The following is a 26,014-nucleotide window of genomic DNA, read 5'->3' as shown; positions in this document are numbered from 1 at the left end:
ACTCGAACCTCGCTTCTACAACCCTCCAATGGGTACGCTGGTCCAGGCCACTCGGCCGTGGGAGTGATTGGCCATGGACTTCAAAGGACCCCTGCTGGCTTCACCAGCTTCGAGTAGTTCTCGTTATCTACTCACGATAGTTGATGAGTTCTCCAGATTCCCTTTTGCTTTCCCGTGCGGCGATATGTCTGCTGCTACGGTTATCCGGTGTCTGCAGAACTTGTTTTCTATGTTTGGGAATCCGGCCTATGTGCACACCGATCGAGACGCGGTGTTCTTGTCCCAGGATGTGAGAAACTTCTTGCTCCAGCGTAATATTGCTTCTTGCTATACAACTCCATACAGGCCACAGGCGAATGGACAGGTGGAACGATTTAATGGCATCATATGGTGAGCCGTTACTCTGAGCCTTAAGTCCCGCAGAGTAGGACTGGACTGATGGGCTTGGTCGCTGCACGGGGCGTTAAGTTCGATCAGGACTTTGTTGTTCACCATGACTAATCAAACCCCCCACGACCGTATGTTTCGTTACTCGTGTCATTCGGGCGGTACCCGTCCTCTGCCGGGCTGGCTTGCTGAGCCCGGACCGGCCTTCCTCAAACGCGTGGTTCGCTCAAGTAACTATGACCTGCTCGTTGACAAGGTGCGTATTCTCCAAACCAATCCCGAGCACGCTCGTGTACTGTTGCCCAACGGACGGGAGTCTACAGTCTCAGTGCACCATCCTGCCCCATGCGGGGATATTGATGAGCCGGCTTCCGGTACATTTGATCCGACAATGGAGAATCTACCGGCTTCCCCATCGCCACACGCACCCGATCCGGATGGCTTTGTGGGGCCACTGCCGTCACCCGATTTAGGCGGACATTCCGATGCGAGGGATTCTGGCCTCGGGGATGTGGTATCCGGTGTCTATTGGACACGCGCCAGGAGAGAAATTTGCCGCCCCGACCGCTATGGTTGGACTGACTGACATGGACCGTTGCTAACTGATTACTCTTCTGCTATGCTTTGCTAGCTTGATTTCAGCCCTAGTGGTAGTGTAGTTTTAACGGAGGGGAGAATGTAATGAAATTGTGTCTAAGTTGAACCCAGGTGCTATGCTGTCTCCGACCACTGAGGGGCTTCCATAAGAACTCGGACGGACATCGCTCCGATTCATTCCTGTGACATTTATTCTGTGTGGTAGAGCATACTCGAATGGTGCGTATTGCTATATGTTCCAGGCTTGCTTGCACTAATTGCCAATCCATTATTACTTCTATGATTACGGTATATTGATAGTATGCTTGTTGATTTCTTACAGGTGTTGCTAGAGATCGATTCTGAATTAAACCTACTATTGGGACAATGTTGTAGATCTGATTTTTACAACAACCCTCCCCTTATTTTGCGTTTTATGTGTCGGTTTGACTTTTTGTGTGGTTAATGTTAGCTCTTTCACGGGCCTCGATCTTGGATACAAAAAAAGAAAAGAAAAAAAAAAAGTGATGCTTCACCATTGGGAGATTGGGCCAAAAACGATACATGGCAGGATATCTCAAAACGTTATGGATGGATTTGGACGAAACTTGTTGGACAGGTTGTGTGTGTGACAAGGAAGAATCTATTCCATTTTGGTGAATATCCGGATTCGGCTAGTACAATTTTTAAAGTGATTCTTGACAATTGAGTGATGTGGACAAAAACGAGGGTTGGATCAGGCCATGAAAGACTGGACCTATGGTGATTCCCATAATTGATTTTGATTAAATGTGATTCTGTATTGTGATTTTCTGGTCTACTCTGAGATACAAATCGTAAATTGTTCATCAGGTGGAGGTATGCGCTCTACTGAGTGGCGTTCGAGTTCTAATAGTTTCCCCCTGTTCCCTCCAACTATCTCTGTGATGTCCCTCCACACAGCTGTTGTTGTTTCTTTGCTTTCAATGATGTTCTTTCTGTTCTGTTCACTAATGGGATTATTCGCTTGAGAACCATTCTCTCCATATTGAGGAATAATTATTTACCTTCAGGTGGATTCGTTCATTCAGCTTGAACTCCTTGGCGTAGGCCTGCAGATACTGGAACATGTGCGTGTGTGCGAGAAAGTTTGGAAAGTTCTCTGGAGTAGGGAAGTCGCTGTAAGCCATGAATTCCTTTGAGGAATTTGTAATTAGAGAGTAGAACACGTTTCCTCTGCCCTCCTCAACATTTTCCTGAGCAAAAGGGAAGATTTGAAAAGGATTAAGTGATGTAAGTGGTGTCCATGAGTATTGCTTTCATGGATACATAATGCAGTTGTTGGAATAAGGAAAATACAGGAAAACAGTTGAAAAGTCAGGTCACTAATCAATTCAATATTACACAGCAATACGTTGGGTGAATAGAAAAGGGAGCAAGTGTTTTTAGTTCCCTAAATTCCAAATTCCTGCCTCATCGGCCGGATCGTGATAGACTTGGGAAACAAACGTTTCCAGGCCTACACTCAAGAAGGTGTAAATATTTGTAGTAGTTGTAGTAATAGTAGTAGTAGTAGTAGTAGTAGTAGTAGTAGTAGTAGAAGTAGTAGTAGTAGTAGTAGTAGAAGTAATAGTGGTAGTGGTAGTAGTAGTAGTAGTAGTATTAGTAGTTGAAATTGTAGTTGTAGTAGTAGTAATAGTAGTAGTATTAGTAGTAGAAGTAATCATGGTAGTAGTAATAGTAGTATTTGCTCTGTTAAAAAGGTTAACATTTTATCATTTCTGGGATACCAATAAAATCACCTTAATCCTTTAATCACCTTAATCACCTTAGGCGGGTGTGAGCTTAGCGGTTCGGGTGCTGGCTTGGGATCCGAGGATCCTGAGTTCGAATCCAGGTCAATTGTTGAATTAATTCCAGGAGGGTTGGCTCAGCCTGTCGGCAAATTGAGGACCAGCTCACTGGTAATTGGGCCACCGTATCAGCGTCTTCCAGAGAAATGATTGCAACCAGCAGCCACAGGCTACATCCGAAACAACAAACTTAATCCTTTAGAATGTATTGACATTCCTCCCAGAACTTTATTTATGTTGCTTAGCAACTCCCTTGCCCTTCACTGACTCATATTCAGGTGTCAGGGAATGTCCAATGACGAGGGAGGGAACTCCTATAACCCAAGCCAGCTTTACTCCTATAACTCTTACCCCAACCTTCTCGCCTTCCCGAATACCCCTACGCTGACCTCCTCGCACACCACCCCTCCCATCCCCCACACTCTCCCTCCCCCATACAACTCTCGTCTCTGGGTGGTGGTCATGCCTTTATTTAATTGCAACTAAAATGTGATAAGCTCTATAATCTCTTTCCCTGTGCCGAATTTTAAACTGCGCATTTGAAGTTTACAGCAGTTCCCAATGCTAAAGGTCTTCATTTTTAGCCGCGTCGCAGACGCTGGTCATAGAGTGCCCTCTGCTGTTGTTGTTGTTCTTCTTGTTCTTCTTCTTCTTCTTGTTTTTGCAGAGAAGACAAAACCTCAAAGCTCCACCCATTCTGGGAACCATAGCTCTGCCCATTCTGGGAGAGGCTTCATATAAACAAATATCCACCATTTTATTAACTCGCATAGCTTTGAGGCCTGTTTTGTAGGCCCGTGGTGTCTTCCTCTCTCACACAGTTTTATTTCAAATCAAATTCGATATATCATTTCATTTTTCACAGTCGCTAACATAGTTTTAGACTCGGTTGAAAAAAAACGGGAAGAAAATCCGATGAAAGTTGCCCTTTATAGAACGAAATGAATTCTCAAAGGCCTGTAACTTCAAGTCCATTGAGATATATTTTTTTTTAATCGCGGCATGGTCAGTCATACACCGCCCGAAATAACAGACGGGAAAATGCCGAGATATATTAAAAATTCGTCGCCACACACGGGAAATTGCCGAGATATATTTTCACTTTGCACAAAAATAACATCAAGTAATCGAATCAATAGGAATGTCCTGTGCCTATAACATCGACATTATAGGCACAGCTGCATCTAGGCATTGTGTAACATCGACGCGGCTTTTGTTTTAATTAAAACTTTTTGTACTTGTTTATTTATTCTCTGACCATCTATGGACGTGTCCGGGCGGATGGCACGGATGAGGTAAACCAAACACAAGACACACAAACTACAATGATTTACCTTCAAATTGAGTTCTTTAAAAGTGAAATTCAAGGACGAAATTAACAAAATTCAATTCACCACAGCGAGCACACAAAATGTCGGCCTATGCATCGTCAGCTGGAGCTCAACATGGTGGAATTTCAAACACGAGATTTGATTCGACGTTGGAAGGTTTTTTTTTTAATGTATACATTTTTATCGGAAAAATTAATATAATTATATATATCTAAATATCCGAACTGTGTTTTAATAGCAAATAACAAAGAAAAAAGAGCAATCAGAGATTGTAAACCCTCGCCAGGAGGTGTTTTCAGTGGTTTTTAAGGCTTTTGTGTTAAAACAAATATGGCGGCCGAACCACGTGACCGATGACGTCATCATTAGTTTTTTTTCTCGACCAGTTTATGCCGACATGGCACTCAAGAAATTGCATCTTGATCGGATGAAATTTTGTACTTGTCGATTTATGACGTCATAATGGAGGCACCAATGACATCAGCATCAACATATTTTATTCCCCATGGAGAGTTCTATACAACGAGCCATGTCTCAATTTTTTGAATACAGCACTTTCGGAGATATAGAGGTGCAACGTTTTTCGGTTTTTCCAAGATGCGGCCAAACCACGTGACCGATAACGTCATCATTTTTTTTCTCCACCAGTTTATGCCGTCATGTCGCTCAAGAAATTACATCTGGATTGGATGAAGTTTTGTACTTGTCGAATTATCGAATTATGGCGTCATAATGGAGGCCTTGGGCCGAGAGGGTTAAAAATTGGGCACAGTCTATTCCAGGGCAAGACAAATATGTGTGTAAAGTTTGGCGATTCTCTGTGCAACGGTGTAGACGTCGTGCTGCGCACAGGCAGACAAACAAACAGACAAACAGACAGACAAACAGACAAACCAACCGATTAACATACTTGCCGGAATCTTTTCCGGCGAGTAACAAACAGACAAACTGACTCAAATGCAACACCCTCTCCTCAGGCGAGGGTAACAAACAACCAGGGGTGAAGCATCACCTCATTGTTCAACCTCAACCAAACATAACCCTCATTCACCTTCGGTGGCAAAGGTAATAACAAAATACCAGCTTCCACCCACAATCCACAGCACCACATGCACACACACACACACACACACACACACACACACACACACACACACACACACAAACACACACACACACACACACACACACACACACACACACAAATACGTACACACAAATACATACACACAACCGACAATCTAGCCTCATAACATCCACTGCTCAAAACAACCACACGCATCACTCGGCACATTATTCACATCGGTCACAGCGTCTCAATTTGTTTTGGTTGAAAAGAGGCAAAATATGTCTGTTTTGTCATCGCCGCTATCAAGATAATCACATTTATATTGTTAGAAATCCAGTGAAGGGAACATTCCATTCCCAGAACAAACAGCACCTTCAGAAATTACAGATTACCACCCCTTGACGTTTTTCACATTTTGTTGTGTTTCATCATGAATTAAAAATGCATTTCATTGAGATTTTTTGTCACTGATCTTCAGAAAATACCCCAAATGTCAACGTGAACCAGTTCATTGGACTTCCTGGTCGAGTTTCTGCCCTGACATGCGTTGTCTGCTATGGGACCTTATAAGGATAGGTGTGTTTCTTTCTAAATCATGTCCAATCAATTTAATTAACCCCAGGTGGACTCCAATCAAGTTGTAGGGACATCTCAAGGATGATCAAAGGAAATTTGATGCACCTGAGCCTAATTTGGAATGTCATAGCAAAGGTGTTGAATAATAATTATTGACTCAAAACATTTCAACTTTTCATTTTTATTAATTTGTAAAAATTTCTTAATTTTTTTTTTACATTTTGACATTATGGAGTATGTTGACATACACTACATGGCCAAAAGTATGTGGACGTCTTCGGGGTATTTTGTGTCTTTTGGGTCTTTTGGGTATTTTCGTTCTTTTTGGTCTTGGGGGCATTTTGGATCTTTCATGGTCTTCAGGATATTTAGGCTCTTCGTGGTCTTTTCAATATTTTTGGTCTTTGGAGTCTTTTGGGCCTTCGGGGTCTTTTTGGTGTTTGGGGTCTTTTGGGTCTTCAGGGTCTTCGGGTTCTTTGGGGTCCTTTGGGTCTTCGGCGTATTTTCAGTGTTCGGTTTTTTTGGGGGTCTTTGGAGTTTTTTGGGGTATTTTGGGTCTTCAGGGGGTGTTGGTGGTCTTTAGGATCTTGGGGGACTTAAAGGGTCGTCAAAGGTCTGAGGGGTCTTTTGGGTCTTCCAGATATTTTGTGTCTTTGGGGTCTTTTCAATATGTTTGGTATTTGGGGTCTTTTGGATCTTTGGGGGGGTCTTTTTGGTGTTTGGGGACTTTTCAATATTTGGGGTCTTTTGGGTCTTCAGGGTATTTTGTGTGTTTTGGGTCTTTGGGGTATTTTGGGTCTTTTTGATCTTCGGGGCATTTTGGGTCTCTAAGGGTCTTCAGGATCTTTTGGTTCTTCGGGGTTTTTTCAATATTTTGGGTCTTTGGGGTCTTTTTGGTGTTTGGGGTGTTTGGGTTTTTGGGGTCATCGTGTTATTTTCGGTGTACAAGTTTTTTTTTTCAGTCTTTGGAGTTTTCTTTTTCGGTCTTTGGAGTTGTTTGGGTCTTCAGGATATTTTGTGTCTTCGGGGTCTTTTCAATAGTTGGGGTATTTTGGGTCTTCGGGGTCTTTTTGGTGTTCAGGGATTTTTCAACATTTGGTGTCTTTAGGGTCTTTTGGGTCTTTTTGGTGTTCGGGTCTTTTGGGTCTTTGGGGTATTATGGATCTTTTCAATCTTTGCGGTATTTTATGTCTCAGGGTATTTTGCGTATTTTGGGTCTTTGGGATTGATTGGGTCTTTGGGATATTTTCAATCTTTTTGGTGCCTCTGGGTCCCTTTGGGTCCTCGGGGTCTTTTGGGAAATTTATGGTCCTTTGGGTAATTTGGGTCTTTTGGGTCCTCGGGGTGAATGGGGCGTAAGGTCTTTTGGGTCCTCTGGGTACTTTAGGTTAAGTATTTCAGGTTACAATTGTGGGTGGCATCAAGTCAGCTGTTCAACCAATGGGTGTAGAGCGGACATACATACACACACACATACATACATACATACATACATACATACATACATACATACATACATACATACATACATACAGTCACGTGAAAAAGTAAGTACACCCCATGTAAATTTGGACTTTTTCAACATATTTCAACATACAGTTATTGTCCCCCGTCGCACAGCGGAGCGAAAGGGGGATGATGGTTTTCCCCTCCGTCCGTGTGTCCGTCCGTCCGTCCGTGCGTGCGTGCGTGCATGCGGGCGTGCGTGTTTGCGGGCGTGCATGCGTGCGTAAGCGAAGGACAGCATTCGAATTTGGTGTGTGGGTGCAACCCACGTCAAAATCCAAGATGGCCGCCGCCATGTATGTCTGAACCTTGTGAGCGAAATATCTTGAAAAATAAGCGAAGTACCAACTTCTAATTTGGTGTGTGGGTGTATCTCGGCATAAGGACGAACGCTATTGAAAATTGGGTCGCCACGTCAAAATCCAAGATGGCCGCCGCCATGTATGTCTGAACCTTGTGAGCGAAATATCATATCATAGCATGTTTTCTGCGTCTTCCACTTTGTCAACTCACATCACTTCACCGACGGGGGACCTAGGCGTAATGCTTGTTCACATCGGTCACAGCGTCTCAATTTGTTTTGGTTGAAAAGAGGCAAAATATGTGTCTGTTTTGTCATCGCCGCTATCAAGATAATCACATTTATATTGTTAGAAATCCAGTGAAGGGAACATTCCATTCCCAGAACAAACAGCACCTTCAGAAATTACAGATTACCACCCCTTGACGTTTTTCACATTTTGTTGTGTTTCATCATGAATTAAAAATGCATTTCATTGAGATTTTTTGTCACTGATCTACAGAAAATACCCCAAATGTCAACGTGAACCAGTTCATTGGACTTCCTGGTCGAGTTTCTGCCCTGACATGCGTTGTCTGCTATGGGACCTTATAAGGATAGGTGTGTTTCTTTCTAAATCATGTCCAATCAATTTAATTAACCCCAGGTGGACTCCAATCAAGTTGTAGGGACATCTCAAGGATGATCAAAGGAAATTTGATGCACCTGAGCCTAATTTGGAATGTCATAGCAAAGGTGTTGAATACTTATTGACTCAAAACATTTCAGCTTTTCATTTTTATCAATTTGTAAAAATTTCTATTTTTTTTATTTTACATTTTGACATTATTGAGTATGTTGACATACACTACATGGCCAAAAGTATGTGGACGTCTTCGGGGTATTTTGGGTCTTTGGGGTATTTTCGTTATTTTTGGCCTTGGGGGAATTTTGGGACTTTCAGGGTCTTCAGGATTTGTTGGCTCTTCGGGGTCTTTTCAATATTTTGGGTCTTTGGAGTCTTTTGGGCCTTCGGGGTCTTTTTGGTGTTTGGGGTCTTTTGGGTATTACAATCAGGTGCACCAGCTCAGGTGCAAATGATTACAACATCGTTAGAGAGGATCTTGGAGGAACCTGTCTTATTTAAACCTCAGACATTTAGTTTGGTTTGCTCTTTTTTGTTGAAGTGTGCGGCGTTACCATGCCTAGATCAAAAGAGCTCTCTGAAGCCTTCAGAAAGAAGGTTGTAGATGCCTACGAGTCTGGGAAGGGATTTTAAAAGATCTTCAAACAATTTGAAATCAATCATTCGACTGTCCGGAAGATCATCTACAAGTGGAGAAGATTCTAAACAACTGCCAACTTGTTCAGGCCAGGCCGCCCCAGCAAGTTCTGCCGAGAGCAGACCGCGAGATGCTGAAAGAAGTCTCGAAGAAACCCAGAATGTCATCACAGGACCTACAGGTAGCTCTTGCCACTGTTGATGTCAAATTGCACGAGTCTACCATTAGAAAGAGGCTGCACAAATTTGATCTACATGGGAGGTGTGCCAGGAGGAAACCTTTGCTGTCCAGAAAGAACATCAGGGCAAGACTAAAGTTTGCCAATGAACACCGAGGCAAAGACCAGCACTTCTGGAACAATGTGCTCTGGACAGATGAGTCAAAGGTAGAGCTATTTGGCCACAGTACGAGAAGACATGTTTGGCGAAAACCAAAGACAGCATTTGACCACAAGAACCTGATACCAACTGCAAAGCAAGGTGGTGGAAATATTACGTTTTGGGGCAGCTTTGCTGCATCACGGCCTGGGCCGCTCACCATCATAGAATCCACGATGAATTCTTCATTGTACCAGAGGGTGCTTGAGGATAATGTGAGGCCATCTGTCGGAGAGTTGAATCTCAACCGGAGGTCGACCTTGCAACATGACAATGACCCTAAACATACCAGTAAATGCACCAAGGAATGGCTGAAAAGAAAGAAATGGAGGGTTCTGGAATGGCCAAGTCAAAGCCCGGATCTAAATCCCATCGAGATGTTGCGGGGGGATTTGAAACGCGCTGTGCATGCAAGAAACCCCTCAAACATCGCACAGCTGAAAGAATTCTGCATGGAGGAGTGGGCAAAAATTTCTCCCAATCGATGTCAGAGACAGGTAGATAGTTATAAGAAACGCCTTCTTGAGGTTGTTTCTGCCAAAGGGGGTAATACCACCGATTAGAGCCAAGGGTGTACTTACTTTTTCCACATGCGAAATTTGCATTTATGTTTATTTAAATTATACAATGGACTACAAAATGTAAATGTTTCATGATATTTGTTATATTATATCACCTTTATCGATCAATATTGTTGAAATGAAGATCAAATAGCTGTATGTTGAAATATGTTGAAAAAGTCAAAACTTTACATGGGGTGTACTTACTTTTTCACGTGACTGTACATACATACATACATAGAAACAATTGCCCCATTATATATAGATTGTTTACATTATGGATCAGTATCCGTGCCAACTGAATATGTGTCAGCGTGAGGCAAGGGCGTTGCTTAGTAACATAAAAACAAACTTTTGGGATGAGTGAGTGATGAATGCGGTTTGTAAGATCCCAAATTTGGGATGACCATCACCAGCTGGCGCTACACAGTACACATTTACGAGTACATAGAGAGTTTACGCCCCTCTCCCGGTCCCCCACACCCCTGAATAAAGCTGCAGCAACATAGCCTACTAGTGGGGTCACCATTGGGAATCCCACGGGCATGGACGTGTGTGACATTTGGACATCTTGATTTAGATGCTGCACATTAAATTTTACAAAATGGTTACTGGCAATTCATCAGATCCAGAAATGGTGTAATGAACACAATTTATTTATTTCATATAATATATGACCCCTCACTCCTCTCCACCTGACACTCTCCTCTCTCCACCCTCACGCCTCTCCAATCCCACTCCTCCTCACACTCCCCTCCAATACCTCCTCACACTCCTCTCCAATCCTTCCTCACACCCCTCTCCCATCCCTCACACTCCCCTCCAATACCTCCTCACACTCCTCTCCAATCCTTCACACCCCTCTCCCATCCCTCACACTCCTCTCCCATCCCTCACACTCCTCTCCAATCCCTCACACTCTTCTCCAATCCCTCACACTACTCTCAAATCGGCCATCATTCTCCAACCCCTCGCTCCTCACTCTCCAACCCCTCACTCCTCACTCTCCAACCCCTCACCCCTCACTCTCCAACCCCTCTCCCCTCACTCTCCAACCCCTCGCTCCTCACTCTCCAACCCCTCACCCCTCACTCTCCAACCCCTCGCTCCTCACTCTCCAACTCCTCGCTCCTCACTCTCCAACCCCTTGCTCCTCACTCTCCAACCCCTCACTCCTCGCTTTCCAGACCCTAGCTCCTCACTCTCCAACCTCTAGCTCCTCACTCTCCAACCCCTAGCTCATCACTCTCCAAACCCTAGCTCATCACGCTCCAACTCCTCGCTCCTCGCTCTCCAACCACTCTCTCCTCACTCTCCAACCCATCGCTCCTCTCCAATTTCTCGTTCTTCTCCAACCCATAGCTTCTCACTCTCCAACCCCTAGCTCCCCACTCTCCAACCCCTCGCTCCTCTCCAACCCCTCGTGCCTCTCCAACCCCTCGCTCCTCTCCAACCCCTCACTCCTCTCCAACCCCTCGCTCCTCTCCAACCCCTCGCTCCTCACTCTCGAACCCCTCGCTCCTCACTCTCCAACCCCTCGCTCCTCTCCAACCCCTCGCTCCTCTCCAACCCCTCGCTCCTCACTCTCCAACCCCTCGCTCCTCACTCTCCAACCCCTCGCTCCTCACTCTCCAACCCCTCGCTCCTCACTCTCCAACCCCTAACTCCTCACTCTCCAATCACTAGCTCCTCACTCTCCAACCCCTAGCTCCTCACTCTCCAACCCCTCGCTCCTCTCCAACCCCTCACCCCTCACTCTCCAACCCCTAGCTCCTCACTCTCCAACCCCTAGCTCCTCACTCTCCAACCCTCAGCTCCTCACTCTCCAACCCCTCGCTCCTCTCCAACCCCTCGCTGCTCTCCAACCCCTCGCTCCTCTCCAACCCCTCGCTCCTCTCCACCCATCTCGCTCCCCTCCAATTTCTTGCTCCTCTCCAACCCTCCAACCCTCACTACACAAGCTGCACAGTGGAGAGCATTGCACACAGGGGAGAGGAGGAAAGGATCACATACAGGGGAGAGGAGGGAGCATAGGGTGGGAAGTGAAACCTCTACCTTTACTTGGTTGACTTCACTTGATTTGACTTGAGAGGGTGGATGGTGGAGAACCCGCCTTGACTCTTGTTCATTTATATATTTGAAAGTATCGAAAACACTTCGCTTTACGAAGTGGAAGTGGATTTAAACCAAACGTTATTAATAAATATTGTATTAAAGCGCGGTGCTACGCGCGCTCCTTGCTTACCAAGAAGGAAGCGGACAACGTGGGTAAAACAAAAGAGTCTTTATTGACAAGAGGTCACTGTAGCACTGGCGCGCTCCGGGCTGCGCGCCCGGTGTATATCCTGAGGCCACGCCTACCCCTCGGCGTGGCCGCCGCCCACTTGGTGCGCGGAATGATGTCACCACGCCAGTGGGCTTCCGTGTCCGCCAAACGTGCCCCCCCAGAATTCCCGCGCACCTGGAGGGCCAGTTTGCGGGGCAAACGGATGACCCGGATGAAGCGCCCTCTGGCGACCGGCGGCGTCCGGGGTGCAGGGATGCCAGCTGGGATGGTCCCGGCTGTACCCGGGATGGGTGCCGGACCGGGGGCCGGCGTGCCGGCGGTGCTGGGCGGTGCCGGGTGTCCGCCCGCAGGGGGGCGGCCCCGACGCGGGGGCCGAGCCACCGGCGGTGGGTGGTCCACGTCGAGGTGGGCCGGCTTGAGGCGGTCTATGGAGACCCGGTCAGGGGTGCCGCCGATGTCCAGGGTGAAATGTTTTACCCCGGTCTCCAGCACGCGGAAAGGCCCGTCGTACGGGGGCCGCAGTGGTGTCCGGTGGGCGTCGTGCCGGACGAAGACGTACTCCGCGGTGCGGAGCTCAGGGGCGACCTGTGTAGGAGGATGCCCGTGGTGCGCCGTCGGCACCGGGGCGAACCTCCGGGCGGTCTCCTGCAGCGCGGAACGCTCCTGCGCCGCGGACCATGGTGCCGTGTGGTCGGAGAGGAACTCGCCCGGCACCCGCAGCGGTTGTCCAAAAACCAACTCCGCCACGGAGGCGCGCAGGTCGTCCTTGGGCGCCGTCCTGAGGCCCAGCAGGACCCAGGGGAGCCTGTCGACCCAGCCGCCGTCGCGGAGGGTGGCCCAGAGCGCGGCCTTCAAGGAGCGGTGGAAGCGCTCGCACAGGCCGTTGGCCTGGGGGTGGTAGGCCGTGGTTCGGTGCAGTTGGATCCCAAGCCCCCGCGCGACCGCCCCTCAGAGCTCCGAGGTGAACTGGGGGCCGCGGTCGGACGAGATGTCCGAGGGGGCGCCGAACCGGGCGACCCAGGTGGCAATGAACGCCTGTGCGACGTCGGCCGCTGTCGTCGCCGCCAAAGGCACGGCCTCCGGCCACCGGGTGGTGCGGTCCACCATGGTGAGGACATGGGTGCAACCCCGCGAGGGGGGCAGAGGTCCCACCAGGTCCACGTGAACGTGGTCGAACCAACGTTCCGGCACCGTAAACGGCGCCAAGGGGGCCTGGGTGTGTCGGTGCACCTTTGCGCGCTGGCACGCGAGGCACGTCCTGGCCCAGCCGCGGACGGCCTTCCGGAGGCCATGCCAGACAAACTTGTCGGCGACCAACCTCTGGGAGGCCTTCGTGCCTGGGTGGGACAGGCCGTGGATGGCGTCAAAAACCTGGCACTGCCAGCCTGCGGGCACGATGGGGCGAGGCCGCCCGAGGGAGACGTCGCAAACGAGGGCTGTGCCCATGCCGTCGAAGGGCACCTCAGTGACGCGGAGGTCCATGACGGCGTCCGCAGGGCCTGGACCCCGGGGTCGGCGGCCTGGTCCGCCGCCATCCGGGCATAGTCGATACCAAGGTGGACTGCATGGGCGACGGCCCGGGAAAGGCAATCGGCCACCGGGTTGTCCTTTCCCGCGACGTGCCGGATGTCCGTCATGTACTCGGACACGGCCGCGAGGTGACGCTGTTGCCGGGCCGACCATGGCTCGGCGACCTTGCCTATCGCGAAAACCAGCGGCTTGTGGTCGACGAAGGCCGTGAACGCACGGCCCTCGAGCAGATGGCGGAAGTGCCTGACCGCCAGGTGAAGCCCAAGCAACTCGCGGTCGAAGGTACTGTAACGGTGTTCGGGCGGGCGAAGCTGCCGGCTGAAGAACGCCAGCGGTTCCCAGGCACCACGCACCCATTGCTCAGACACCACGCCCACCGCGTAGTCCGAGGCGTCGGAGGTGAGGGCGATCGGTGCATCGGGCGCCGGGTGCGTGAGCATGGTGGCGTTGGCCAAGGCGAGCTTCGCGCCCGAGAACGCCGCGTCAATCTGCTCGGTCCAGGTAACATCACCTTTGCCCGGCTTCCCTCGAAGGGCCTCGTGTAAGGGGCGCAGGAGCTGGGTGATGCGGGGCAGGAACCGATGGTAAAAGTTTACCATGCCCAGGAACTCCTGGAGCCCCTTGATCGTGCGGGGGCGCGGAAACCCCTTCACCGCCTCCACCTTGGCCGGTAGGGGGACGGCCCCGTGCCTGGTGACGCAGTGCCCCAAAAAGTCGATGCCGGTGACGCCGAACCGGCACTTGGCGGGGTTCACGATGAGGCCATGCTGGCCCAGGCGTTCGAAGAGCGTACGGAGGTGATGAAGGTGCTCTTCGCGGGACGCGCTGGCGACGAGGATGTCGTCCAGGTAGACGTACAAAAAATCCAAGCCGCGCAAGATGCTGTCCATTAGGCGCTGTAATGCCTGAGCCGCATTTTTCAAACCGAAGGGCATCCGAAGAAATTCGAAAAGCCCGAATGGCGTGATGACAGCCGTCTTCGGAATGTCCTCCGGCCTGACAGGGACCTGATGGTAGCCGCGTACGAGGTCCACCTTTGAAAAGAAGGACATCCCCGCCAACCGGGCGGAGAAGTCCTGGATGTGGGGGACGGGGTAGCGGTCGGGGGTGGTGGCGTCGTTGAGGCACCGGTAGTCCCTGCACGGTCGCCATCCCCCGCCGGGCTTGGGCACGATGTGGAGCGGGGACGCCCACGCGCTCTCGGAGCGCCGCACCATGCCGAGCCGCTCCAGCATAGCGAACTCCGCTTTAGCTACGGTGAGCTTCGTCGGCTCGAGGCGGCGTGCCCGGGCGTAGACCGGTGGCCCGGCGGTGGGGATGTGGTGTTCCACCCCGTGTTTGACGGCCCCCGCCGAGAAAGTTGGCCGCGTGAGGGCCGGGAAACCCGCGAGGAGGCGGGTGAATTCGTCCGCTGCCGGAAGCGTACAGATGAACCTGGCCGGAACTGAACCGCTCAGCAAGCCGCTCGATGAGCTGCTCTGTGAGCTGCTCAACGAGCCGGGCAGCGCGCACGCGAGCGAGCTGAACGTCTCAGCCTGGACAAGCCTTCTGCGCTTTACATCCACCAGTAATCCATTAGCACATAAGAAGTCTGCGCCGAGCAGTGCCATGGGCACGTCGGCCGTAACAAACGACCAACGGAAAACCTGCCCTCCGAACCGCAGAAAGAGACAGCGTTTTCCGTACGTGCGTATAGACGTACCATTGCCCGCAAGCAGCGCGGGACCTCGGCCCGCGGTTTGCTTGTCGGACGTACCGGCAGGAATGACACTCACCTGCGCTCCCGTGTCGCACAGGTAACGGCGCCCGGACAAGGTGTCCGTTATGTACAGGAGGCTGTTTGAATTGCCGATGCTCAAAGCCAGCACCGAGCGTCGGCACGCCCGTTTCCCGACCTGCCGAATGAGCACGGCGGGCGACACTGCCGAGCCTCGTGGCCGAACTTGGCGTGGAAGAAACACCAGGTGGGCGGCTGCGGCGGCGGAGGCCGTGGTTTTCTTCGCGGCGGCGGCGGTGGTGGGTGGGGCGTGGCGGCGGACACGAGGTGCGGTGCATCAGGGAAAGCCTCGGGAGCCGCGGTGACCGCGCCAAGACTCGTCTGCGTGTCCAAAGCCGCGTAGTACTTGTCGGCCTCGGCAGCGAGCGCCCGGGGTTCCGTTAAGGCGGAACCTGCCAACGCGAGGCGGACCCGTGCCGGCAGCTGGCGTCGAAATAACGCCCGGAATAGGGCGTTCGGGGTTTCGTCGCCCATGAGCGCCAGCATATGATCCATACGGACCGACGGTCGCGTGTCCCCGAGGTCGGGGAGGTCCAAAAGGCGATCGGCCCGTGCGTCCACCGTAAGGCCGAACGTGGCGAGGAGGAGACTCTTGATCGCCTCGTATCTGTCGTCGGCCGGTGGGGTCCTCAGGACCGACACGACGCGGGCGGCCGTGCTGGCCCCGAGGGAGGCGACCACGTGGCAGTAACGTGTCTCGTCCGCCGTGATGCCTCGAAGCCTGAACTGGGCTTCGGCCTGCAGGAACCAGATCTCCTCCTGAGCTTCCCAGAACTCGGGGAGCTTCATTGCTACCGCGTTGGTTGCCATGTCGGGTGGTCAGCGACGGCTGACCAGAACGTCGGAGGGTCACCAATTAAAGCGCGGTGCTACGCGCGCTCCTTGCTTACCAAGAAGGAAGCGGACAACGCGGGTAAAACAAAAGAGTCTTTATTGACAAGAGGTCACTGTAGCACTGGCGCGCTCCGGGCTGCGTGCCCGGTGTATATCCTGAGGCCACGCCTACCCCTCGGCGTGGCCACTGCGGCACTGCCCACTTGGTGCGCGGAATGATGTCACCACGCTAGTGGGCTTCCGTGTCCGCCACAGTATTCCATAGTTGGTCGACATTATTATGTACATTTTTGAAGTACTGTATTGTTTAATTACATAGTTGGAAAAGAGTTGAATCGCCTTAAACAAACTCTGTATGTAACCCCAAGAATATGGAAAAATATAATTTGTTTTCGGTTCATCCCGAACTTCAGTATTCAGTCGCTGTACTTTTACCAAGTAATAATGTAAATAACGAAGTCCTGGGAACGTTTTTCTTCTCTCTTTCGCCTCTCCTTCCCTCTCTCTTTCCCTCTCTCTCATTCTCATCTCTCATTCTCCTCTCTCATTCTCCTCTCTCCTTCCCTCTCTCCTTCTCTTCTCTCATTCTCCTCTCTCATTACCTCTCTCCTGACCTCTCTCCTCTCTCTCATTCTCGTCTCTCATTCTCATCTCTCATTCTTCTCTCTCATTCTCCTCTATCCTTCTCCTCTCTCATTCTGCTCTCTCATTCCTGTCTCTCATTCTCGTCTCTCATTCTCGTCTCTCATTCTCCTCTCTCATTCACGTCTCTCATTCTCGGCTCTCATTCTCCTCTCTCATTCTCGTCTCTCATTCTTCTCTCTCATTCTCATCTCTCATTCTCATCTCTCATTCTCCTCTCTCATTCTCACCCTCATTGTCCTCTCTCATTCTCCTCTCTCATTCTCCTCTCTCATTCTCCTCTCTCATTCTCCTCTCTCATTCTCCCCTCTCATTCTCGTCTCTCATTCTTCTCTCTCATTCTCGTCTCTCATTCTCCTCTCTCATTCTCGTCTCTCATTCTCAGCTCTCATTCTCCTCTCTCATTCTTGTCTCTCATTCTTCTCTCTCATTCTCATCTCTCATTTACCTCTCATTCTCCTCTCTCATTCTCCTCTCTCATTCTCCTCTCTCATTCTCACCTCTCATTCTCGTCTCTCATTCTTCTCTCTCATTCTCGTCTCTCATTCTCCTCTCTCATTCTCGTCTCTCATTCTCAGCTCTCATTCTCCTCTCTCATTCTTGTCTCTCATTCTTCTCTCTCATTCTCATCTCTCATTTACCTCTCATTCTCACCCTCATTCTCCTCTCTCATTCTCCTCTCTCATTCTTCTCTCTCATTGTCATCTCTCATTCTCCCCTCTCATTCTCCTCTCTCCTTCGCCGTGCCCACATAATAGTCAACACATTCAAAAGGGATGTTGGAATACATTTTGCCCATTTTCTCAACTTTAGCTGAAACGGAGACTTGAACCATCTCAGCGACTGTGATGGTGAGTTAGAGTGGCCTTTGAAAATGTATTTCGTTGTATAAACGGGAACTTTCATTGAATTTTCTTCCCGTTTTTTGAAACCGAGTCACGATTCTTGATTGTTTTATATATCTCGGCATTTTCCCGTCTGTTATTTTAGGCGATTCAGCCTTGAGAACTCATGCGGAAAAAAACAATGATGGAATTAATGCCAGTTTAAACAGGATTACCTTTACTTCCGAAAAATAATGATGAATGAAATATTAACGAAGAAATATCTGTCGGCAATTTCCCGTCTGTGGCGACACGTGAACGAAGCTATGCTCCTCTCTCCACATTATTGTGACGACGTATAAATTGAATATTTCATCGTGACGATTGTCATCAAATGGAAAAGTCCGCCACGAATTTTTAATATATCTCGCCGTTTCCCCGTCTGTTATTTTAGGCGGTGTATGACCGCCCGTGCCGCGATTTAAAAAAAAAAAAATATCGCCAATTTCCCGTGTGTGCATAAATTTTCTCAATTATTGCTGACACCGTCTAAAACCATTGATGAAAATGAATTAGATTGGAGATAAAGGCGTGAGAGAGGCTCAATGGCCTTGAAATTACAGGCCTTTGAGAATTCATTTCGTTCTATAAACGGAAACTTTCATCGGATTTTCTTCCCGTTTTTTTTCAACCGAGTCTAAAACTATGTTAGCGACTGTTAAAAATGAAATGATATATCGAATTTGTGTTGAAATAAACCTGTGAGAGGGAGAAAGACAGTATGGGCCTAACGAAACAGGCCTCAAAGCTATTCGAGTTAATAAAATGGTGGATATTTGTTTATATGAAGCCTCTCCAAGAATGGGTGGAGCTACTCTGCAAACGGAGTAAGCCACACCCCCGGACAGACAGACAGACAGAATCACCGTAGCCTATTATAATATAGATGTTACCCCCCAGACAAAGTTGTATTTGTACCCCGAATAAAGTATAAAAGCATTTACAACTGGAGTAACCGACATTGCCCAAGCGTGAAAGAAACCATCACAAATAACATATTTGAAATGAGGGCAAATATAATGGAAAAGCAATTACCGTACATCCAAATCAGAATCCATCACAAATGTCGGTTCTAAGAAAGGCCCTCGGACAATATGGAATGGAAAAGCATCACGTTTATCAAACAATTTGGCACTCACTCCCAGGCACCCAATGACTGACCTTTGACAGTTTGACGAAGATCTGTTCAGCCATCTTTGAGAAAAATGGCGGCACACAGACAGACATCTCTCTTATATAGTAGGTGTGAGTCACAATATAGGCTAATCCAGATTGTTGTTTTTTTGAGGAGGTGGAAGGTGAGGTGATTGGAGAAGACGAATTAGGGTGAAAATGAAAGCCTGAAGACAAAGAAGACTTTTTATTTTACATTATTACTCGGGTAAATAAAGTGGCATCACAGACCATGCGTGTGTGGCGCATGGGGTATTGGAAGGGACAACAACAAAAATGACGAAAATCAATTTGATGAAAAACAAAATTTTGGGTTACAAAAAAGAAAAAAACAACCAAAGAACACCTCCAGAGTACCTACGTGTACTCATGTGCACCTGCCACCTTGTTTCCCCAAACTCTTCTTCTTCAGTATCAGAGCATACCTGAATGGCATCTACAACCTTTGAGCGATCTCAAATTGTGTTTTGGCGCATTGTTCAGCTCGAGGCAGCAAAGCCATTTTATGTTGATTATTGAACTTATTAATGTTGTACCTGGTACTTCCACAATCCTCCCATGTCATCCCCCATTTCAAAGCACGTGGGTTCGAGTCCTTCATCGAGGCAGCATTTGATGGTTGTGAGGCCACTCAATCCAGCTCCGATAATGCAGACTCGCTTCGCCATGGTCTCTAGAAACACAATGACGGTCTGTATAAAATTCCACCTGTTTCTCGTCCTTCACCCTAGGAAGGACATTTCACACACACACAAACACTGTACTGCCCTACTTTGACAAAAGGAAGCAACTGCCTGAAAGGAGTTTTCTTGTAAATGAGGAAAATGTGTTTGTTTTTCTTTCTGCTCTCTTTGGCAGAGTTTCTTCCTTCCTGGGTATAATGTTTTTCAAACTGTACTCAAAGAAGACTTTTTAGGCAACCACGGTTGGAGATATGAATTCATATTTTTGTGTGAATTATATCACTTGCTTCCTTTTGTCAAAGTATTATGGTAATAGTTCCAGGCCTAATACTTTGACAAAAGGAAGCAACTTTTCAAATTTTCTGATCACTCTGGTATGAAACTGTGCTAGATATATATTTATTGGTTTTGTGTGTATTTATTAATAATCCAAATTTGTTCACACATCAATAATACAAGACGATTTTCAGCGCCTCGAGATTGATAAAAATGTTGAAGGGGTCAGTTCAAATGCCGATTTTGTCAGATTAGTATATTATTTTTATTTCTTTTCTTTGAAATATTAATTTGTATGATATAATGCATATACAAATTATATTTTCCGAGTAAATTAATGAATCAAATGTCTGAAATCAACTTCCAAATAAAGTGTCCGGTAATACAATACACTGTCATACAAAATCCAAGTTCTCGTGCACGTAACCCAAGGATGGAGACGAGCCTAATTTTTTACACCGGCGATCATTAAATTTTAATCAAAACTGCCTCCAAATGATAATACAATCACACAACTACAAGCACTGAAGGGGGAAATAATTTTAACTCTACATTTAGTCATTGCTTTCAAAAACTTGCTTCAAGACTCTAACTCTAAACATTAGATACGTGTACTGCATTCTGTACACTGTACACAACAATGTGTATATGGGACTACACAGAAACTGCGCACAAACAAGACAGGATAAAACGTCTAGTAAATAGACAATAAACACTAGTTAACGTGAGTTTCACACAAAAGAGTCTAAAAATTGAATACCTAATATCATATTGAACAGTCAGGTACTTACATATCTCTCAAATGGGCGAAAACATCAGAGAATTTCAGCATTTTCGGGCGGTTTCACAACCAGTTGCACAAGCACAACACAGAGCAAAAACCATGGGAAAGCCGAGCTGAATAATAGGAGCTCTCTGATTGGTTAACTCCCTCAATCTGCCATTTCTATGCTGATATATGATTGGCTAACTAAGACCTGCTCAGTTGCTTCCTTTTGTCAAAGTTTTATGACAATATTTCTGTACTTGCTTCCTTTTGACATGTTAATATCTCAGAAATGGAGGGTCGTGTTACTTTATTTTGTGTACGAATGTGTAGACTGTAGAGCATACCTCAAATACCCTAGAACAAGTGACAACTCAATTTCGACAAAAATGACAGTTGCTTCCTTGTGTCAAAGTAGGGCAGTGTAGACCTACCTTTAAAAAGTCAATGTAAATAATAATGAAGCATTACATTAAAATTATAAGATAGGAACAAACTTATTCTATGTACTGTTCATGCAAATCAAAGTAGCGATGCTCTGCTGAACTGACATAACCTGAAAGGTGCTCCGCTGGGCTGACATAACCTGTGAGGTGCTCCGCTGGACTCACATAACCTGGAAGGTGCTCTGCTGTACTGACATAACCTGTAAAGTGCTCCGCTGTACTGACATAACCTGTGAGGTGCTCCGCTGGACGCACATATCCTGTAACGTGCTCCGCTGTACTGACATAACCTGTGAGGTGCTCCGCTGTACTCACATAACCTGGAAGGTGCTCTGCTGTACTGACATAACCTGTAAGGTGCTCCGCTGTACTGACATAACCTGTGAGGTGCTCTGCTGGACACACATAACCTGTAAAGTGCTCCGCTGTACTGACATGACCTGTGAGGTGCTCCGCTGGACTCACATAACCTGTAAGGTGCTCCGCTGTACTGACATAACCTGTAAGGTGCTCCGCTGTACTGACATAACCTGTAAGGTGCTCTGCTGTACTGACATAACCTGTGAGGTACTCTGCTGGACTGACATAACCTGTGAGGTGCTCCGCTGGGCTGACATAACCTGTAAGGTGCTACGCTGTACTGACATACCATGTGAGGAGCAAAGAACAGTAGAAGCAAAGACGTAGTAAAAATAATGTTCAGGTAGTATGATATGCAAGGGTCGACTTCAATTTGTGAACCTTTCCTGTGAAATGGAAATCGTGTAACCTGAAATGTCGGTCTTAGAAGTTTTATCATTCTTCTAATCGACCATCAAACCTCTTTGTTTTGACAAAGTTTCGTCCATATAGTATATGGGGTAAATTAACCCCGTGGGGGCGAGGAAGTACTTTGTGGTGCATCCGACAAACCTCCCCCCCTTGAAATTAGGTCAGTTTTTCCTCCTCTTTTTTTTTAACGAACTACTGTAATACTTTATTTTGACAATGTTTGGTCCATGCTTTACATGGGGTAAATGCAACCCCCTTGGAGGGGCTTGTCCAGGTGGTCTGAGGTCCAGACACACCAGCTGGGTGGGGGGGGGGGGGGGGGCTGACGAACCCTTTCTGAATGACTTAGGCTGCGTAAGAAACTTTTAGGGGTCAAACCTTCTGGGGAAAATGGTGTGAAATCTACCGTCACGAGCTCTTAAACTATAATAGAAAGGGAAAGTAATAATGAACTTGGAAACACGAGAATGCCATTCGGCCGATGGGGCCTCCACTCTGTAATCACAACATTCCTTACATCTATCAGGTTAGCACTTGGTTTCAATGGTGGGATAAGGTGGTAAGGGGGTGGGAGGGTCGGTTGGGTTTGGAAGTAACACAAAAGGGGCCACACAATGACATCACCAACTTCATGTATTCTGCAAGGTTTTTTATGCTGACTCACTTACTCACTCATGTAAATGTTGAAACCCGAAGCCAGGATTCCTGAAAACAACAACACACAGAGACGTACAGTTGAGGCCAAAAATATTGGCACCCTTGCACTTTTTTCAAATGCACCATTTTTTCCAGAAAATTGTTGAAATTAAATAATATTTTGGCATGTACATTTGTATTTCATTGGTTTGCAATGGAAAAAAACAAAAAAGCTGAAAATTTTACTAAATATTAGCTTATTCCACACAGAAATCCTAAAATTGCCCGGACAATATTATTGGCACCTTTTAGAAGTTGTTAGGAATAACTTGATTTCAAGCAGGTGATTCTCCTTTACTTTGGAATTGAACTTCCCTGTGGTGATTTGCAGGTGCCTGCAATATAAAAATCACTCATTCAACCAGTTTGATAAGAGAAAAAGGAGTCATTCTGATGTTTTGTGTCACTGTGTCAGTCTCCAATGAGCATGGAGAAAAGAAAGAACACCAGAGAATTGTCTGAGGAGGTCAGACACAAGATTATAGCCAAGCATGGACAATCTCAATGCTACAAGTCCATCTCAATGACCTTGGATGTTCCTGTGTCCACCATATATAATGTTATCAGGAAGTTTAAGGCCCATGGCACTGTAGCCAACCTCCCTGGACGTGGCCGCAAGAGAAAACTTGATCGGAGATTGCAGCGAAGGATTGTTCGAATGGTGGAGAAAGCACCTCGATCAACTGCCAAACAGATTAAAACTGACCTTCAGACACAAGGTACGACAGTTTCAACTCGCACCATCCGTCACCAACTCAATGAAAGGGGGTTCAATGGAAGGAGACCCAGAAGGACCCCACTGCTGAGAAAGCCCAATTGGAGTTTCCAAAGCACACCTGAACAAGCCAAAATCCTTCTGGGAGAATGTTCTGTGGACAGATGGGAACAAATTAGAGCATTTTTGTGAAGCACATCATCTCTATGTTTACAGAAAAACAAAATGAAGCCTTCAAAGAAAAGAACACCTTCCCTACAGTCAAATATGGAGGAGGTTCAGTGATGTTTTCGGGTTGCTTTGCTGCCTCTGGCACTGAGTACCTTGAATGTGTGCATGGCATCATGAAATCAGGAGATCACCTTGGCATTTTGGAGCGCAATGATCACCCAGTGTCAGAAAGCTGGGTCTCCGTCGAAGATCATGGGTCTTGCAGCAGGACAATGACCCCAAATAGACTTCAAAAATCACCCAGGAATGGTTCAAGACCAAATGTTGGACTGTTTGAAGTGGCCAGCAATGAGTCCAGATCTAAATCCCATTGAACACCTGTGGGGAGATCTGAAAACAGCAGTTGGGAGAAGGCACCCTTCAAATCTGGGAGAACTGGAGCAGGTTGCACAAGAAGAGTGGGCCAAACCGCCAGTAGAGAGGTGGAGGAAGCTCATTCATGGCTAAAGGAAGCTCTTTACTGCAGTTATGATGTCCAAAGTCTGTGCCACCAAATATTAAGTCGAGGTTGTCAATAATTTTCGGCCACGACTGTATAATTTGCAGTTTTAACAAATTTCTGCATGATGTGGTCACTTTTTCCTTTGTATCATGTTTGTCTACCCAGTAAGGCTCGTTCTTTAGTTCATCTTTTGAAATTGTGCAAGATGATTTTATGCTCTGGCATAGTGAGTTGCACGTCAGGACGGGAATAGACAAAGAATTGTGGTCCACACAACAAACTTTTACACAATCAATACCAATCCAAACTGAATCAACTGATTAAAATGGAAATATACTAACGGAAGAAGATGACACCTCGAATTGGCTCAGTTTTGAATGATATGGAATGAATACCTCGAAATGGCTCTGTTTTGAGCAACGTGGAATGAATAAATCGAATTGGCTCTGTTGTTGACAATAAAAACAAACAAAAACAAAAACACCTTGAGAGGCCATTTTTCCCCGCAAAGCGGGGGTTGGCCTTTTTCGGGCACCGTGGTTGTTGTTTTTGTTGGTCCCCTTTTTGAAGCAATGTTTTACGGCCGGATGCCCTTCCTGCCGCCAACCCTTTTTGTCGCCTTTTACGACAAGCAGGGAATTACCAGTGAACTGGTACTCAATTAGCCGACCTCGGAAGGATGACAGGCTGAGTCAACCCCCCTGGCGTTAATTCAGCGATCGACCGGGATTTGAACCCAGGATCCTAGGATCCTAAGCCGGCACCCTAGCCGCTAGCCCAACACCAGGCTGAATTGTCATTGTTGACAATGTGGGATGAATAAATCGAATTGGCTCTGTTTTTAATAATGTGGGATGAATAACTCGAATTGGCTCTGTTTTTAATAATGTGGGATGAATAAATCGAATTGGCTCTGTTTTTAATAATGTGGGATGAATAACTCGAATTGGCTCTGTTTTTAATAATGTGGGATGAATAACTCGAATTGGCTCTGTTTTTAATAATGTGGGATGAATAACTCGAATTGGCTTGTTTTTAATAATGTGGGATGAATAACTCGAATTGGCTCTGTTTTTAATAATGTGGGATGAATACCTCGAATTGGCTCTGTTTTTAATAATGTGGGATGAATACCTCGATTTGGCTCTGTTTTTAATAATGTGGGATGAATAACTCGAATTGGCTCTGTTTTTAATAATGTGGGATGAATACCTCGAATTGGCTTGTTTTTACTAATGTGGGATGAATACCTCGAATTGGCTTGTTTTTAATAATGTGGGATGAATACCTCGAATTGGCTCTGTTTTTAATAATGTGGGATGAATACCTCGAATTGGCTCTGTTTTTAATAATGTGGGATGAATAACTCGAATTGGCTCTGTTTTTAATAATGTGGGATGAATACCTCGAATTGGCTTGTTTTTAATAATGTGGGATGAATAACTCGAATTGGCTTGTTTTTACTAATGTGGGATGAATACCTCGAATTGGCTCTGTTTTTAATAATGTGGGATGAATAACTCGAATTGGCTCTGTTTTTAATAATGTGGGATGAATAACTCGAATTGGCTTGTTTTTACTAATGTGGGATGAATACCTCGAATTGGCTCTGTTTTTAATAATGTGGGATGAATAACTCGAATTGGCTCTGTTTTTAATAATGTGGGATGAATACCTCGAATTGGCTTGTTTTTAATAATGTGGGATGAATACCTCGAATTGGCTCTGTTTTTAATAATGTGGGATGAATACCTCGAATTGGCTCTGTTTTTAATAATGTGGGATGAATAACTCGAATTGGCTTGTTTTTAATAATGTGGGACGAATAACTCGAATTGGCTCTGTTTTTAATAATGTGGGATGAATACCTCGAATTGGCTCTGTTTTTAATAATGTGGGATGAATAACTCGAATTGGCTCTGTTTTTAATAATGTGGGATGAATACCTCGAATTGGCTCTGTTTTTAGCAATGTGGGATGAATACCTCGAATTGGCTCTGTTTTTAATAATGTGGGATGAATACCTCGAATTGGCTCTGTTTTTAATAATGTGGGATGAATAACTCGAATTGGCTTGTTTTTAA

The 26,014-nt window shown here is 46.9% G+C and overlaps 1 protein-coding gene across 8 annotated transcripts in view; it reads right to left on the bottom strand.

Moving 5' to 3' along the window:
* Positions 1-26,014, bottom strand: part of LOC137428020 (flavin-containing monooxygenase 5) — a 104,186-nt gene that overhangs the window by 67,678 nt on the left and 10,494 nt on the right. For 2 of the 8 annotated variants that reach the window (XM_078777519.1, XM_078777527.1), the window contains exons 2-4: positions 22,519-22,551; positions 19,441-19,577; positions 2,010-2,198 (exon numbers count right to left, since the gene is read on the bottom strand). In XM_078777519.1, the coding sequence (XP_078633645.1) occupies positions 2,010-2,198; positions 19,441-19,577; positions 22,519-22,522 (330 nt within the window). In that variant the 5' untranslated portion in view covers positions 22,523-22,551. Of the gene's footprint in view, positions 1-2,009; positions 2,199-19,440; positions 19,578-22,506; positions 22,552-22,787; positions 22,878-23,248; positions 23,359-26,014 lie in introns of those variants that run through there. The other 6 variants (XM_078777521.1, XM_078777524.1, XM_078777520.1 and 3 more) reach the window with 6 other exon arrangements.

This window comes from Myxine glutinosa, chromosome 5, assembly GCF_964187855.1.
Source record: "Myxine glutinosa chromosome 5, kmMyxGlut1.1, whole genome shotgun sequence".
Taxonomy (NCBI): Eukaryota; Metazoa; Chordata; class Myxini; order Myxiniformes; family Myxinidae; genus Myxine; species Myxine glutinosa.
The sequence above is the reverse complement of the archived record's forward strand: the minus strand, read 5'-3'. Positions and strand labels throughout refer to the sequence as shown.